The sequence below is a fragment of the Corvus kubaryi genome, unplaced genomic scaffold (assembly GCF_017639235.1).
Source record: "Corvus kubaryi isolate FWS band 111438036 unplaced genomic scaffold, C.kubaryi_AGA036_p1.0 35371, whole genome shotgun sequence".
Taxonomy (NCBI): Eukaryota; Metazoa; Chordata; class Aves; order Passeriformes; family Corvidae; genus Corvus; species Corvus kubaryi.
The window spans coordinates 1-16,380 of NW_024580774.1; the positions used below are offsets into that span (position 1 = coordinate 1).

At 51.6% G+C, this 16,380-nt stretch overlaps 6 protein-coding genes across 7 annotated transcripts in view; 5 read left to right on the top strand and 1 right to left on the bottom strand.

The window, feature by feature from the left end:
• Positions 1-2,177: 2,177 nt before the first annotated feature.
• LOC121660423 (feather beta keratin-like) lies at positions 2,178-2,939 on the bottom strand. The gene is made up of 2 exons (XM_042019779.1): positions 2,882-2,939; positions 2,178-2,703 (listed from the first exon to the last, which is right to left on the bottom strand). The coding sequence occupies exon 2, from the start codon at positions 2,681-2,683 to the stop codon at positions 2,369-2,371; it is 315 nt and encodes a 104-aa protein (XP_041875713.1). The 5' UTR covers positions 2,684-2,703; positions 2,882-2,939; the 3' UTR covers positions 2,178-2,368.
• A 1,650-nt stretch (positions 2,940-4,589) lies between these two features.
• On the top strand, positions 4,590-5,415 carry LOC121660418 (feather beta keratin-like). Its single transcript, XM_042019774.1, has 2 exons — positions 4,590-4,688; positions 4,884-5,415. The coding sequence occupies exon 2, from the start codon at positions 4,904-4,906 to the stop codon at positions 5,237-5,239; it is 336 nt and encodes a 111-aa protein (XP_041875708.1). The 5' UTR covers positions 4,590-4,688; positions 4,884-4,903; the 3' UTR covers positions 5,240-5,415.
• LOC121660421 (feather beta keratin-like) lies at positions 4,644-9,414 on the top strand. 2 transcript variants are annotated; one of them, XM_042019778.1, is made up of 2 exons: positions 4,644-4,684; positions 8,901-9,414. In XM_042019778.1, the coding sequence occupies exon 2, from the start codon at positions 8,924-8,926 to the stop codon at positions 9,242-9,244; it is 321 nt and encodes a 106-aa protein (XP_041875712.1). In that variant the 5' UTR covers positions 4,644-4,684; positions 8,901-8,923; the 3' UTR covers positions 9,245-9,414. The 2 variants fall into 2 exon arrangements, with proteins under 2 accessions (XP_041875712.1, XP_041875711.1); XM_042019777.1 differs by lacking the exon at positions 4,644-4,684 and adding an exon at positions 8,642-8,739 and having other exon boundaries at positions 8,904-9,414.
• A 1,551-nt stretch (positions 9,415-10,965) lies between these two features.
• LOC121660417 (feather keratin B-4-like) overlaps positions 10,966-16,380 on the top strand; it is a 7,921-nt gene continuing 2,506 nt past the window's right edge. Inside the window, exon 1 of the mRNA XM_042019773.1 lies at positions 10,966-11,029. The gene's annotated coding sequence lies outside the window, so the exon portion shown is untranslated. The remainder of the gene's footprint in view (positions 11,030-16,380) is intronic.
• On the top strand, positions 11,197-11,646 carry LOC121660420 (feather beta keratin-like). The gene has a single exon (XM_042019776.1). It carries the CDS (start codon positions 11,237-11,239, stop codon positions 11,558-11,560), a length of 324 nt encoding a protein of 107 aa, XP_041875710.1. The 5' UTR covers positions 11,197-11,236; the 3' UTR covers positions 11,561-11,646.
• Positions 13,410-14,242, top strand: LOC121660419 (feather beta keratin-like). The gene is made up of 2 exons (XM_042019775.1): positions 13,410-13,522; positions 13,717-14,242. The coding sequence occupies exon 2, from the start codon at positions 13,737-13,739 to the stop codon at positions 14,070-14,072; it is 336 nt and encodes a 111-aa protein (XP_041875709.1). The 5' UTR covers positions 13,410-13,522; positions 13,717-13,736; the 3' UTR covers positions 14,073-14,242.

The window sequence follows — 16,380 nt, forward strand, 5'->3', positions numbered from 1 at the left end:
CCAGAGACCATTGGCCACCTCTGCTGGGCTGCTCCCAGTGTGGGGCAAGAAGCCATTGATGCTCTGGCCAAACCTACTGCAAGCAAAGGACCTTGGCTGATGATTGCCCTACCTGCACCTCAGACCAGCTCCTTTCTAGTGGATGCTCATGACCTTTCACTGTTCTTTCGCCTCAATAAAATTCTCTTGTCTCACAGCCTGAGATGTCTCCTCTTCCCTCACGGGCACACACTGGCACACTTTACTCTTCCGGTTTATCCCATAAACTCTTCACTTTCTTGATACCAGGTCTGGCTACACTAATGCAGGTCCATCCCTACTGCTGATACAAGCCCCTCCTGGGCGGTGTGTTCACATTGGCTGGACACCATTTACTCCAGCCCCACATCCTCTTCCATGACGATCTCCATATCAGCTCAAGTAGGTCCATAGCATCCTTATTTTCAGGTCCCAGAATTGAAAGCACAACTCCAGTCTCACCAGAGCAGAGTAGAGGGTCAGAATCACCCCCTCACCTCTTGCCCTTGCTGTGGGGATGAGCCCAGGACATGGGGGGTTTTTCTTCAGCACATTCACATGGCTGGGTCACGTCCAGTTCTTCATCCAACAACATCCCAAGTCCTTCTCTGCGGGCATACTCTCAATCAACTCATCACCAAGCCAATATCCATTACTGAGATTGCTCTGATCCAGATGCAGGATCTTGCACTTTGTCCTGTTGACCTTCATGAACTTCACACCAGCCCCTCTACCCAGCCCATCCAGAACCCTCTGGATGCCATCCCTAGCCTCAGACCATCAACCTCACCACTCACCTTGGTGTCACCCCAAGCTTGCCAAGGGGGCACTCAAACCCACTCTCCATGTCCCTGGAAAAGATGGGAAGTTATAATGGTTCCAGCATGAGTCTGTGGGTCACCACTCATCCCTGTTCTTCACACAGGGGCATGGAGACATTGACCACAACTCTTTGAGTGAGACCATCCTGCCCATTTCTTATCCACCAACAAGTCCAACCATCAAGTCCACATCTCTCCAGGTTACAGACAAGGATGTTGTCTGCAACAGGAACAAAAGGTTTGCACAAGTCCAGCTACATGATACTGGTCCCTCTTCCCTCATCCACCCATGCTGGAACCAATACCAACTCACCAATCTGTTGCCAAGGTCAGATGGACACTGCCTCTAGAGCATGACATGGAATTTCAGAGCTGTGGGAAGAAAAACACTCCCCTCCCAACCTCACGACTCACCAGGCTGTGCAAGGCAACAGCTTCTGCCTGGAAAACGTCCCAATGTGATGGGCCAAGGCTATCCCAAACGTTCAGCCCCGCATCATCCTCAAGGCTGTACTCTTGATCTTCTCCAGCAGAGTCTTCTCCTCCTTATTTCCAGTAACTCAGAGATGAACAGAGTTCACCAGTATAACCAGCGAGTAGCAGAGGGGCAGAATCTCCTGCAACTGGATTGGAGAAATCACAAATATGCAGGATGCAGGCAGGGTGATGTGAGGGCATTGAGAGCAGCCCCAAGGAGGAGCACTTGGACTGTTGGTAGATGAAGAACTGGATGTGTCCCAGCCATGTGCGCTCGCCAACCAGAAACCCTCCATGTCCTGGGTTCATCCCCACAGCGTGGGCAGGACAAGAGAGAGGGGGAACCTCACTATCTCCTCTCTTATACTAAGACCAGAGTTCTGTGTTGAACTTTGAGCCCCCAAAGACAAGGAAGACATGGAACCTGCTTGAGCGGATCTGTAGATGGGCCTGGAAGATGATGAGAGTCAGGGAGTTATACTGGTTCCAGGATGAGTCTGTGGGTCACCACTCATCCCTGTTCTCCACACAGGAACATGGAGCTGTTGGTGTCCAGCCAAAGTAAACACGCCACCCAGACGGGCTTGTATCAGAGGCAGGGATAGACCTGCATTAGTGTATCCAGGCCTGTGATTCAGTAGCTGAAGGGTTTGTGTGATGATGCACTGGAAGAGCAAATTGTGCCAGTTGGTAGTAGAATGGGGAAACATTTCCTAAAAGAGGTACTGGTGCACTTTCTCACCCACCCCAATGGGTGAACCCTAACCCTAACCCTAACCCTAACCCTAACCCAATCCTGGCTTATTGCTGAGTGAGATTAGAAGAGTCTTTGGGAAGAAAGAAGAAGGAGTCATCTTAAAATATGATGCAGGAAAACTTTATTGAGTTAGAACACAGAAAGGTCATGAACAGCAAATGGAAGGGAGCCAGGCTGAGGTGCAAGTAGAGTGGCCATCAGCCAAGGTCCTTTGGTTACAAGAGGTTTTGCCAGATCATCAATGCCTTCCAGCCCCACAGTGGGTGGTTGGTGTTAAGGATGGTGCCGAGGGCCCTTAGCAGATGTAGCCGCCCCTTCTGCCATAGCAGCCCAGGCCTCCCAGCCCATAGCCATAGCCAAGGCCGAAGCCAAATCCACCAGAGATGGGCTGTCCCTGCACACTGAGTTCACTGCCAACAGCAGCCGAGGAGGTGGATCCGACGGCAGTGTTCTGGGGGAAGGAGGTCATGATGGGTCCTGGCAGGGTGACCAGCACGGGGGAAGGGTTGATGACAACGTGGGAGTCCTGGCATTGCAGGGCACAGGGCTCGTTGCAGCTGTTGGCCAGCGGGGTGGGTCCGCAGGGCTGGCAGCGGTTGTAGCAGGCCATGGGTGTGGTGTGGAGGGTCCCTGGAAGAGAGAGGGGAGTGAGGCAGGGCCGGGGTGTGAGGGGCTGTGATGCAGGAGGTTGAGGGATTGTGGAGGTTGTTGTGGGGCTGTGGGGAGGCGTGAGGGCTGCTGAGGCTGGGGCCAAGTGTGCTGGAAGAGAGGGTCCAGGAGGGCAGGAGCAGGAGGGCTTGAGACTCACCTTGTCTTCAGCACAGGAGGAGAAGGCGTGAGGAGAAGTGTGTGAGGGAGAGAGGCACTGGGCCGATTTTATGCTGGTCCTGGAGGGGCGGGACAGCCTTGAACCATGGCCTTGGGGCATTTTGGAGGCAGCAGCTCTTTCGTGGCCCAGGATGGTGAGTCATGAGGTGGGGAGTGCTCTCCTTTGTGAATTCTGCAATTCCATGTCCTGCTCTTCTGTTTGTGTCCATCTGACCTTGGCATCAACTTTTAATTGGGAGCTGGTAATTGACGGGGATTTGATTGTTCAGTGTGTGTCAGGAAGGGCTGAATAAACAACCAGCACCCAAAAAAGGTACAATGTCATCAGTGAGGTCATTTTGTGGCACTCATGTGCTGTGGTTTGTGGGTGCCTTGTGATGACTGGGCTCCTCTTCCGTGCCAATGGATGTCCATCAGGCATTGCATTGCACCCAGGAATGCTAAGGGAGGTGTTGATGTCCTGGGGAGGTCACTCTGGAAGAGTTTGGAAAGGTCACGGTACCTGGGAGCAGTTCCGGATAGAGGAAAGAGAGCTCATGACCTTGTGTCTTGAATGGGATCAAGAGAGAAGATCTGGAAAACGAGAGGCTGTTCAGGCTGAACTTGTTCCACTCTTATGGTCTATTTGTATTTTGGAATTTACATGACAGTATACTGTGACATATAAAGAGTATTCCTTGACCTCATTCAGAAATCCAACAAACGTGGCCCGATCCCTTTTTTCCCTGGTTGGCCTGTGACATCAATTACTGTTTTCCGCGTTCAAGCCACAAGTTTTCATAACTTATAACTTGTAAGTCTTAATGTGTTGTTCCTGTGACAACAACATTAATTACTAACGGAGAACCAGTGAGTTCCTGTTCCCTTCTTTGTCATGGTGCAGTTGTTCCTCTGTGGAATTGTGCAATTTCACGTTCTTCTCCTGAGGCCGTCTCCATCTGACCTTGGTGGTAGGTTTTAGTTGTGAGAATTAGAGACCAATGTGTTGTTGTTGATTGTGCGTGTCACGACACATAGAAGATTCAATCACAGCTTAGGAGAATTGGGCTGTCATCACTGAGGTCATGCCATGACATATGTACAAAATGGTCCATTTTGCATCCTTGCCTCCTGACTCAAGGAACTCCCAGCTTCTCCTCATCTTAAGGATATCCCAGTCCTGTCAGTGTCGTGGTCTCCCCGCACCGGTCTTGGTCAACCATGCCCATGTCCTTGTTCCTCTGTGGAGCCCCACCAGTGGTGGGGAACAGGAGGGTCATCTCCCTCAACCTTATTGTATTTCTTTTCCCAATCCTGTCAGGGTAACTGCTGGAGCTTTTCTCTGCAAAGTATACAGGGCCACCTTACGATCAATTTATGAAATTTCAGCCCAGAACACCAAACATATCCCGGCCAGCATAGAAAGAGGTGTGGCTAGGAGGAATGGCTGAGGAGCCAACTGATGACAGGAGACAACACCCAAATTCCGATAGGCTTTGTTTGCACCTTCGACATTCAAGAAAAAAACAGTACCAATCCATTGGCCTCTATTTCTCTGAATTAAAATCTGTGGCCAAGGTCAGATGGACACGGACTCAAGGGAATTGCAGAATTGCAGGGAGGAAAACACTCCCCAAATCATGACTCACCAGGCTGGGCCAGCCAAGAGCTGCTGCCTGCAAAACGCCCTAAAGCCATGGGACAAGGCTGTCCCGACCCTCCACAACCAGCATAAAAGCCGGCCCAGTGCCTCTCTCCCTCACACACTTCGCCTCACGCCTTCTCCTCCAGCTCCTGCTGACAACAAGGTGAGTCTCAAGCCCCTGATCCTCCTGCTCCTGCACCCCTGGCCCCTCTCTGCCAGCACACTCGGCCCCAGCCTCAGCAGCCCTCACGCCTCCCCATAGCCCCATAACAGACTCCACACTCCCCACATCTCTCCCGCATCACTGCCCCTTGCACCCCCACACCCCTGCCCTGCCTCACTCCCCTCTCTCTTCCAGGGACCCTCCACACCACACCCATGGCCTGCTACGACCTCTGCCGCCCCTGTGGACCCACCCCGCTGGCCAACAGCTGCAACGAGCCCTGTGCCCTGCAATGCCAGGACTCCCACGTTGTCATCAACCCTTCCCCTGTGCTGGTCACCCTGCCAGGACCCATCATGACCTCCTTCCCCCAGAACACCGCCGTCGGATCCACCTCCTCAGCTGCTGTTGGCAGTGAACTCAGTGCCCAGGGACAGCCCATCTCTGGTGGATTTGGTGGCTTTGGCTACGGCCTTGGCTACGGCCGTGGCTTTGGCTATGGGCTGGGAGGCCTGGGCTGCTATGGCAGAAGGGGTGGCTACATCTGCTAAGGGCCCTCAGCACCACCTCTGACATCACCAGCTCGGGGCTCTGGCAACAGCTCCTGCAAGCAAAGCACCTTGGTTGATGGTCTCCCTACTTGCACCTCACATTGTATTCCTTCCACTTTTTTCTCCTGCCTCTTCATTCCTTTGCCTCAGTAAAGTTTTTCTGCATCAAAGCCTGAGACTCCTCCTCTTGTTTTTTTATTCCCATGGCCTCACATCCTTACCCAGCACATTCCACAGCTCAACAGGACATTGGGGTACATGGAACAGACGAACAACACCTTTCCTCACAAATATGTAAAAAGAAGTAATAACAAAGTCTGGCACGGGAAGCAGAGGAGGGGACACCCTCCAGAACATGTCACACTCACCTTACCTGATACACCAAAGCCTTGGACACGTTAATGCTCTCCTGGGTACAGCTCTGGTAAATCTTCCCATGCCAGCACACACTTGATAAACTCTCTTCCCACCAGTACTCTTGAACCCTTCCAGCAAAAAGAGTCACAAAATCTTCTGCTTGGGCACAAACTCTGGAGTGCAAGTGCTTCAACTGCCCTGCTCAAGCAAGAGCAGGAATTCCAGAACCATGGACAGTTCAGGTTTGGCTCTCCCAGGACAGCGGCTCCACCACCACCAACTCTTTCACTCTGTGGCCACCACCACAGTGAAAGATTCTTGCCTTCTTTGCCCAGGGAATTCCATCTGTTCTCACTTGCCCCCAAGGCCTCTTGTCCTGCAAGTGTGCACTGCTGAGAACAGCCGGGCTCCTTCACTTCATTCCCTGCCATCAGGGATTTGCACACACTGATGACATGCCCCCATCCACCCTCATCTCCTGGGAGTCCCAGCTTTCTCAGCCTCTCCTCTATGAAAGATTCTCCAGCCCCTTTGGAGTCTTGTTGTCCTGAGATGGTCTAGATTCACTACATCTACTTCATTTTCACCCTGAGGAGCCCAGAACTGCCCACAACACCTCCCATGGGACCTCAGCAGTGCTGAACAGACCGCATAAGCCACTTCTCCCTGCTTGGTCATAACACTTTTCCCAATACTACCCTGGATATATGGGGTCCCTTTTCCCACACAGGGACACCTCCTGGTCCTTTCCTTCTCAATCAGAACCACAAAGGCTTTTTCTCAAAATAAAACTATTGTTCCAGCAGAAACCTAGACATTCCTTCCTACCCAGGAAGACTCCTCCCAAGAAAAAGCACTTGGCAGCTGCCCTTACAGAACGCCATCGGATGTCCAGCACCTGTCAGGTTTTCAGTGTTGGCCCAGTGGATCCAACTCCTGGACTACAGCACTGGAGCTTGGCTTCCATCTGGACTTTGGGACACTGACCACAAGCCTCTGGGTCCAGCCCTTCAGACCTTTCTCAGTCCACTACGCTGGGCACTGGCACAACCTGGACTTGCCTGGCTTGTTGGGGACCATGCAATGCTCTCCTCCAAAAACCCTGGGCGACCTCCAAATCCTCTTTCTGACAATGACAAGTGGCCTCATCTGTTGGCACACAGCCTCCGTAAAGGTCCAAAAGGGCCCGGATATCAAAAGCTTAAAAGCAAGAGGAGCACCAAGACACCCACAGAGCAGTCTACAGAAAAGGTCAGGTCTAGTGCCAAGCTTGGGCAGGTGGGAGCAATGTGACGAGGGATGAAATGTGAGGGAAGAGGCAACACCTCCAGTACAGCTGCAAATCCCAGAGCAGCCTGACAGGGCTGGGAGGGAATCTCCTCTTCAAAACTGTCTTGGGGTGACTTCATGATGTGTATCCCATATCGCTGCTCTATGCCCAGAAATTAATTCTTGTACCTTTCTATGCCTTTAAACTGAGCCTTAGAGGAGGAAGGAAAAACTGAGCAAAACTTTTTCAAAGCAGTTTGCAGCTTGTTCAAGGTCACACAGAGATAGCAACTTTTTTTCAGCTGCGGCAGGGGAGGGAGGAGGCACCCGGTTTGCTGCTTCCCTGTCAGCTTCTGGCCAGTTTCAGCTTCTTTATCTCCAAAGGGAGACTGAGAGTTGAACTTTTTTTCCTTCCCTGGAATTTTGGATTTTTTCCCTTTTTCTGTGGACTGCTTCAATATCAGAACACATCGGGAGGACTTTCCGCCAAGCACAGAGGGCCTGGCGCTGGGCCAGGCCCCAGCTCTGAGGAGACCAAAGGGAGGACTCTAACACTTTCCCAGGTATTTTCTCCACAGTCAAAGATTTTATCATTTAGCATTATTTTCCTTTTCCCGTGTGTTTGTTAAAATAAATAGTTTTCATCTCCTTCACTTTCCTTCACGGAAAATTTATTCTTTCCCGAACCTGGTGGGGGAGGGGTGGTGACCTGCCTTCTCTCAGAGGATATATTTCTAAATTTGGCCAAACCGGCACAAAAACACATCCACAAACCACAATACATGAATGTCATGCAGTGACCTCACTCATGACAACCCCACCTCTCCAATGCTTTGGTTGTTTATTCAGCCCTCCCTCACACTCAACTTCCATGCAAACCCTCCCAAATACCAACACACACCTTAAAAGCAGCTGCCAAGGTTAGAAGGAAAAGGAGTCAAGAGCAGGACATGGAATCATAGAATTCCATAAAGAAACACCCACGTCATGACAGAAAAGGAAAGAGGGGCTTGCTGACCATGAGTTAGTAATTATTGGGTTTTGCTAACAGGAACAAAATATTAAGAATTACAAGTCATACCTTGTGGCTTGAATGTGGAATAAGTGAAGTCATGTCACAGAACAACTTGGGAAAAAAAGGGATCAGGCCAGGTTTATTGTTTGTTTCTTGATTTCTGAATGAGGTCAGGAAATACTTATTCAGCAGAGTACTTTGACATGCAAAGTTGAGAAATCCAAATGGACAATAACAATGGAGCAAGTACAGCCTTCTACTTTTCCAGATCCTCTCCCTTGACCCCATTCAAGACACAAGGGGATGAACTGTCTTTCATCATTCAGGAACTGCTCCCAGGCACTGTGACCTTTCCAAGCAATTGCAGAGTGACCTCCCCAAGACATCAGCAGCTCCCTCAGCATTCCTGGGTGCAACACAATGACTGATGGACATCCATTGGCACAGAAGAGGAGCCCAGTCATCACAAGGCAACCACAAACCACAGCACACCAGTGCCATGAAATGACCTCACTGATGACATCGCAATTCTCTGGGGCTCTGGTTGTTTATTCAGTCCTCCCTGACACACACTGAACAATCCAATCCTCCCAAAGGCAACCTCTCACTTTAAAGGTGCCACCAAGTTCAGATGGACTCAGGGGGAGGACATGGAATTGCAGAATTGCAGGAAGGAAAATACTCCCCACCTCATGACTCACCAGGCTGAGCCAGCCATGAGCTGCAGCCTGCAAAATGTCCCAAGGCCATGGGACAGGGCTGTCCCGCCCCTCCATGACCAGCATAAAAGCCAGCTCAGTGCCTCTCTCCCTCACACGCTTCTCCTCACACCTTCTGCTTCTCCTGTGCTGACAACCAGGTGAGTCTCAAGCCCCTACCCCTCCTGCTCCTGCACCCCCAGGCCCCTCTCTTACACCACACTCATTCCCCCTCAGCAGCCCTCACGCCTCCACACAGCCCCACAACAGACTCCCCCTCAAACCCCCACACCCCTGCCCTGCCTCACTCCCCTCTCTCTTCCAGGGACCCTCCACACCACACCCATGGCCTGCTACAACCGCTGCCAGCCCTGCGGACCCACCCCGCTGGCCAACAGCTGCAACGAGCCCTGTGCCCTGCAATGCCAGGACTCCAGCGTTGTCATCAACCCTTCCCCTGTGCTGGTTACCCTGCCAGGACCCATCATGACCTCCTTCCCCCAGAACACCGCCGTCGGATCCACCTCCTCGGCTGCTGTTGGCAGTGAACTCAGTGCCCAGGGACAGCCCATCTCTGGTGGCTTTGGCTTCGGCCTTGGCTATGGCCTTGGCTATGGGCTGGGAGGCCTGGGCTGCTATGGCAGAAGGGGTGGCTACATCTGCTAAGGGCTCTCAGTACCAGCCCTGACACCACCAGCTTGGTGCTCTGGCAACAGCTCCTGCAAGCAAAGCACCTTGGCTGATGGTTGCCCTACTTCTACCTCACACCAGATCCCTTCTAGTTGTTTCTCTTGTCTTTTCCATTGTTTGCCTCAATAAAGATTTCCTGCATCAAACCTGAGCTGTCTCCTCATCTTTCTGAATTCCGATGGTCTCACCTCCTCACTCAGCACGATGCCAGAAATAAACAAACCATTGGGGTGAATGGAAAAGGGGCTCAACACCTTTCTTAGAAAATATGAGACCATGAGTAACAATCAAGACTGGCATGGGAAGCAGGGATTGAGGGGTGACACAAGCCCATCACCTACTGTACCAAAGTCTTTGACACAAGAAATTTCTCTTGCTCATGGCTCTCTCAAAGTGTCTCTGTGCCAGGACACACTCGAAAATCTCTCTTCCCAGCAGGACACTCTAACCTTCCCAAATAATAAAATAGGAACCTCATCCACTTAGGCAGGAACTCTGGAGTTCAATTGGTTCATTCTCTTCTGCTTGATCAGAGTCAGCTAAAGCCAGGTTTCCAGGACCTTGGACAGTTCAGTGTTGGATCTCCCAGGACAGACTCCACCACCTTCTTCTACTCTGGGACAAAACTCACACTGAAAAAGGCTTTTCTGCCTTGCCCATGGAATTCCATCTGTTTTCACTTGTGCCCAAGGCCTCTTGTCCTCCACATGTGCACTGCTAAGAACTGCTGGGCTGCCTCGACTTCATTCTCTGCCATCAGGAATTTGCACACACTGATGACACCCCCTTGTTGATCCGTGTCTCCTGGGAGCCTCAGCTCTCGCAGTCTCTCCTCTAGGAATGATCCTCCAGACCCTTTGGAATCTTACTGGCCCTGAACTGCTTTTCTTTCACTAAATCTACTTCATTTACACATGGCAAGCCCAGAACTGTTCAGAACACCTCACGTGGGACCTCACCAGTGTTCAGGAGACACCCAGAGTCACCTCCCATGGCCTCATCACAACACTTCTCCCCAGTCCTGATCTGGAGACTGGGGGTCCCTTTTCCCACAATGGTACAGGGACAACTCCTGCTCCATTCATAAGATATGAAACTTTACGGCTTGAATACAGAATAAGTGAATTGAAGTCACAGACCAGCCTTGGTAAAAAAGGGATCGGACACCATTAGTTGTTTGTTTTTTGAATTTCTTAATGATGTCAAGAAATACGCTTAAAATGAAATGGTTCATTGTCATGTAATTTTCACAAATCCAAATGGACCATAAAAATGAAACAAATCCATCCTAACTAGTGCCTGGTTTTCCAGTTCCTCTCTCTTGATCTCATTCAAGACAAAAGGGGATGAGCTGAGTCCTCACACGGCACCCACAAACCACAGCACACAAATGCCACAATATGACCTCACTGAAGACATCGCACATCTCCTGGGCTCTGGTTGTTTATTCAGCCCTCCCTGACACACACGGAACAATCAAAAGCTCCCAGATACCAACTCTCACTTTAAAGCTGCCTCCAAGGACAGATAGACATGTTTCAAGAGTAGGACATGACACTGCCAAATTGTGGGAATGAAAATGCTCCCAAACTGAGGACTTACGAGACTCAGCCAACGAAGAGCTGCTGCCTAAAAAATGCCCCAAGAGCAGGGGACAAGGCTGTCCCATCTCTCTAGGACCAGCATAAAAGCCGGCCCAGTGCCTCTCTCCCTCACACACTTCTCCTCACACCTCCTCCTGCTCCTGCTGACAACCAGGACATCAAGTCTCTGACCCTCCTCCTCCCACACCCCTGGCCCCTCTCTGCCAGCACGCTCGATCCCAGCCTCAGCAGCCCTCACGCCTCCCCACAGCCCCACAACAGTCTCCACACTCCCTCACCCTCCTGCATCACCGCCCCTCACGCCCCCACACCCCTGCCCTGCCTCATTCCCCTCTCTCTTCCAGGGATCCTCCAGACCACACCCATGGCCTGCTACAACCTCTGCAGCCCCTGTGGACCTACCCCACTGGCCAACAGCTGCAACGAGCCCTGTGCCCTGCAATGCCAGGACTCCCGTGTTGTCATCCAGCCTTCCACAGTGCTGGTCACCCTGCCAGGACCCATCATGACCTCCTTCCCCCAGAACACCGCCGTCGGATCCACCTCCTCGGCTGTTGTTGGCAGTGAACTCAGTGCCCAGGGACAGCCCATCTCTGGAGGCTTTGGTGGCTTTGGCTATGGCCGTGGATTTGGCTATGGGCTGGGTGGCCTGGGCTGCTATGGCAGAAGGGGTGGCTACATCTGCTAAGGGTCCTTGGCACCACCCCTGACACCACCAGCTTGGTGCTTGGGCAACAGCTCCCACAAGGAAAGCATCTCAGCTGATGGTCACTCTACTTGCATGTAACACCAGATTCCTTCCACTGTCTGCTCCTGTCTCTTCATTCCTTCTGCTTAATAAAGTTCTCTTGCATCCCAACACAACAGATCTCTCCTTTTTTTCTTCCAGTAGTCTCACAATCTCACTTTACACAAACCAGGGCTTCACAGACTCTCAGGGAAGGTGGAAAAGAACCACAAAAATTGTCATAGCAAAGATGGCCCCTCCAGTAGAAACACAGAAAGCCAGGGGGAAACACAGGGGTGGGAAATTCCAGAACAAGTCACAAGCCCATCACTTGCTACAACAAAGGCTTTGACATAACAATGCCTTGCTCAGTGTTCTGGCAAAGTCACTCTGTGCATAATTCCCTTACTCCCATCTAGTCTCTGTTTCTAGGAGGCCTCTCAAGGCATCAAGCACACACTTGACAATCTCTCTTTCCAGAGGGACTCTCAAACCCTCCAAAAAAGCAGTTACGACATCATCAACTTTTAGAGAAACTCAGGAGTGCAAGTGCTTCCATCCCCTCTGTGTAAGCAGGCCTACCCAGAGAAGGATGTCCAGGAGCATGGCCATTGGGCATGGATCTCCCAGGACAGAGACTGCTCCACCTCTTCCACTTTGTCACCACCCTCACACTGAAAAAGGATCCTCTGCTCTGCCCATGAAATGCCACCTGTTTTCACTCATGCCCTTGCCCTCTTTTTCTTTACATGTGCTGAGAACAGCCAGGCTGCCTCGACTTTGTTTCCTGCCATCAGAGATTTGCACACATTTATGACATTCCCCTGTCCATCCTTGTCTCCTGAGAGTCCTGAGAGCTCTCCAGCCTCTCTAGGAAAGACTCTCCAACACTTGCATTATCCATGTGGTCCAGAACTGATCTTGTTTCACTAAATCCATGGGCTTCTTTCCCAGGGTAGGCCAGAAGTGCTCACACCAACCCACATTATTGTTGAGGAGGCTGAACAGCATTGGCTCCAGGAACACAACCCTTGAGCCAGCATCACTTGAGACTTGATTTCATCTGGACTTTGGATCACAAGCCTCCTGGCCCAGCCTGTTAAATATTTGATAAATAATAGCAGTTCACCTCACTGACCGTTTACACCACCTGTACATTGCTGGATAGTTTGGAATGATGCAGTAGGAGACAGTGTCAAAGACAATGCTAAGAGGTGGGGGTAAACAGAGGCCATGGCTCTCGCATCATTAACAATAAGATTTTCTTCTCTGTAGGTAACACAGAAGTCACTAAGATACAATTTTGCCCTCCAAAATCAACTCTAACCGCTCCTTTTCACCTTCTTGTCCAACCTGCACTGACAGTGCTTCCCAGGTGAAAATAATTGTCCCATCCTTGTCTGCAGGAACAAGGTCCCTGGAAAGGTGTTTACAAAGGAAAAGGGAAAAAATGCACTGGCAGGGCAGGTCCCAATACCTGGCAGAGCTGCAAAGCCCAGACTAGCCTGACAGGGCTGTGAGGAAAACAGGCCCCTCTTCTAAATGCAACCACAACCAGTGGCAGAGGGTGACCGATGACACCCCACCCCTTCAAAGCTTGGGTCGCTTCTTCAAACTGCCCCAACATGCCTCCTCAGCAAAAGAATATTTCTCTAATACTTCCACATAAAAGTAGCCGCAAAGGTCAGACGGACATGGTCTCAAGAGCAGGACATCAAACTGCACAGATGTGGGAAGGAAAACACTCCCTGCCTGAAGATTTGCCAGTCTGGGCCAGGCAAAAGCTGCTGCCTGAGAAATGCCCCAAGGGCATTGGCTGAGGCTGGCCCGCCCCTCCACAACCAGCATAAAAGCCGGCCCAGTGCCTGTCTCCCTCACACACTTCTCCTCACACCTTCTCCTCCTGCTCCTGCCGACAACAAGGTGAGTCTCAAGTCCCTGACAGTCCTGCTCCTGCACCCTTGACCCCTCTCTGCCAGCATGCTCGGCCCCAGCCTCAGCAGCCCTCACACCTCCCCACAGCCCCACAACAGCCTCCACAATCCCGTGGCCCTCCAGCACCATGGTCCCTCGCACCCCCACACCCCTCTGCCCTGTCTCAATTCTCTCTCTTCCAGGGACCCTCCACACCACACCCATGGCCGGCTACAACCTCTGCCGCCCCTGTGGACCCACCCCACTGGCCAACAGCTGCAACGAGCCCTGTGCCCTGCAATGCCAGAACTCCAGCGTCGTCACCAACCCTTCCCCGGTGCTGGTCACCCTGCCAGGACCCATCATGACCTCCTTCCCCCAGAACACTGCCGTCGGATCCACCTCCTCGGCTGCTGTTGGCACTGAACTCAGTGCCCAGGGACAGCCCATCTCTGGTGGATTTGGTGGCTTTGGCTATGGCCTTGGCTATGGCCGTGGATTTGGCTATGGGCTGGGAGGCCTGGGCTGCTATGGCAGAAGGGGCGGCTACATCTGCTAAGGGCCCTCAGCACCAGCCCTGACACCACCAGCTCGGTGCTGTGACAACAGCTCCTGCAAGCAAAGCACCTCGACTGATGGTCACCCTTATTGTACCTCACACCATTTCCCTTCCACTTGTTTCTCCTGCCTTATACTTCTTTTGCCTCAATAAAGTATCCTTGTAACATAGCCTGAGACGTCTCCTCCTCCTTTGTTCTACCAGAGCTCTTGCAATTTCACCTAGCACAAAGTCAGGAGTCAACAGCCCATCAGTGTGGGTGCAAAAGGGGCCACAAGACCTCTCCGTGGATATCTGTCAACAGCAGAACCATCCACTGGGTTTCCAGAATAGAGCTCAAGCCCTTCCTTTTCCCAAAGCCTTGGACACACCAATGCACTTGTGCCCATATCTCCAACACAACCTCTCAATGGCAGCAAACATTTGTCCAACTCCTCTCCACCGGGAATCTCTGAACATCCCAGCGCTGGAATCCAGGAGTGCACAAGGAACCTGGGGGAATCAATTAGTTCAAGCTGACCTGGTGCCCAGACAAAGCAACCAGCCTTCCCTCAGCTGCTCCTCACAGAAATGGTTCTGTAGATTCTTCACCAACATCCTTGTTCTTTGGACATCCTCGAGCACCTCAATATCTTTCTTGCTCTGAGGAGCCTAAAACTGACCTCAGATTCAGGGTGTGGCCTCACCAGTATCCAATACAGTGGGACAGTCACTGCCATGGACTTGCTGGCCCCACTATAGGTGATAAAAGCCAGGATGCTATTGGTTTTCATGGCCATGGGGACACATTGGACCATGTGCAGCGACCTGTCGACCAGCACTCCCTGATCCTTTTCCCATGGGCAGCTTTCTAGTCACTCCTTCCCAAGCCTGGAGATTTAAGTATTTACTACATTCCAAGTAAAAATCATCCACAGCCTTTCCCTCATTTACTGAGGAGGTCACATCATCACCTCAGGTGATGAGGTTGGTCAAGAAGGATCTGACTTTGCTAAACTCAGGCTGGCTGGGCCTGATCACCTGGTTGTCCTGCAGGGGCCATTAAATACTCTCAAGATGATCTGCTCCAGCAGCTTCTGCAGCACTGGCCTCAGACTGATAGGCCTGGAGTTGCCCAGACTCTTCTTCTGGCCCTTCTTCTAGGGAAGAATCCCATTTGCAAGCCTCCATCAACTGGGACTTCCCCAGTCAGCCAGGACTGCTGGCAAAGAATAGCAAGTGGCTTGAGAGCAGTTCCACCAGCTCCCTCAGAGCCCTTGGGTGTATCCATTCAGTGCCACAGACAAGTCTATCACTGACCATTCTCATTGGATTGTGAGGGCTTCATTCTGCTCCCTGGTGAGGAACTTTCTCCCTCAGCAGGACTCTGTGCCCATCCCAGGAAGCACAATCACACCAAAGGGAATCACTAGTGCTCAAGGAACCTCTTGGACGTGACCAAAGACTCATCGTAGAATGGTTTGGCTTGGAAAGGACCTTGCGGACTCTCTCATTCCAGCCCCTGCCGTGGACAAAGACCTCTTCCACTATCCCAGGTTGCTCCAAGCCCTGGCCAACCCAGCCTCAAACACTACCGGGGTTGCGGCAGTCACAGCTTCTCTGGGCAACCTGTGCCAGGGCCTCATCCCCCACACAGGGAAGAATTTCCTCCCAGTATCCCATCTAACCCTACCCTCAGGCAGTGGGAAGAAATTTCCCCTTGTCCCATCCCCCTCTGTTTATGTAGGAGATCGTGGAATCCAACCCAACCTGCTCAAGCAGGAACTGCTCAACAAGGCTGCCCATGACCACGTAAACTCAAGGTTTAGCAACTCAAGGCCATTTTCACTTGTGCCATCACTTGCTAAAAGGGAGAAAAGAGCAACAAGAGTCTCGCAAAAGAACTTTTCAGAAAGCTGTGGAGAGAGAGAAGATCTCTCCTCTGGCTGCTTTGTCTGCATCTAAAAATCCGCAGATCATACAACCACTACTCAAAAGTCTTGTTCTCCACATCCCTCAGCAGCTGTTCCTTGAACGTGTCATACCAGAAACACCAGGGTGTCAAAGCCAGAGCAGAAACAATGAGAAAGGCCGGTCAGAAGGACAGGTCTGGCCACCTGGTGGTGATGTGGGGAGGAATGACCATGATGGAAGGATCAACTCCTCACACATGGCAGAGCTGCAAAGCCCAGACCAGTCGGACAAGGATGCAATAGAATGGGGCCCATTCATACAACACACCCACAAACCAAACCACACAAGAGCAACAGGATGGCCACTCTGATGACACCGCTAAGTTATTGTTGTCTATTCTGCATTCTCTGACATG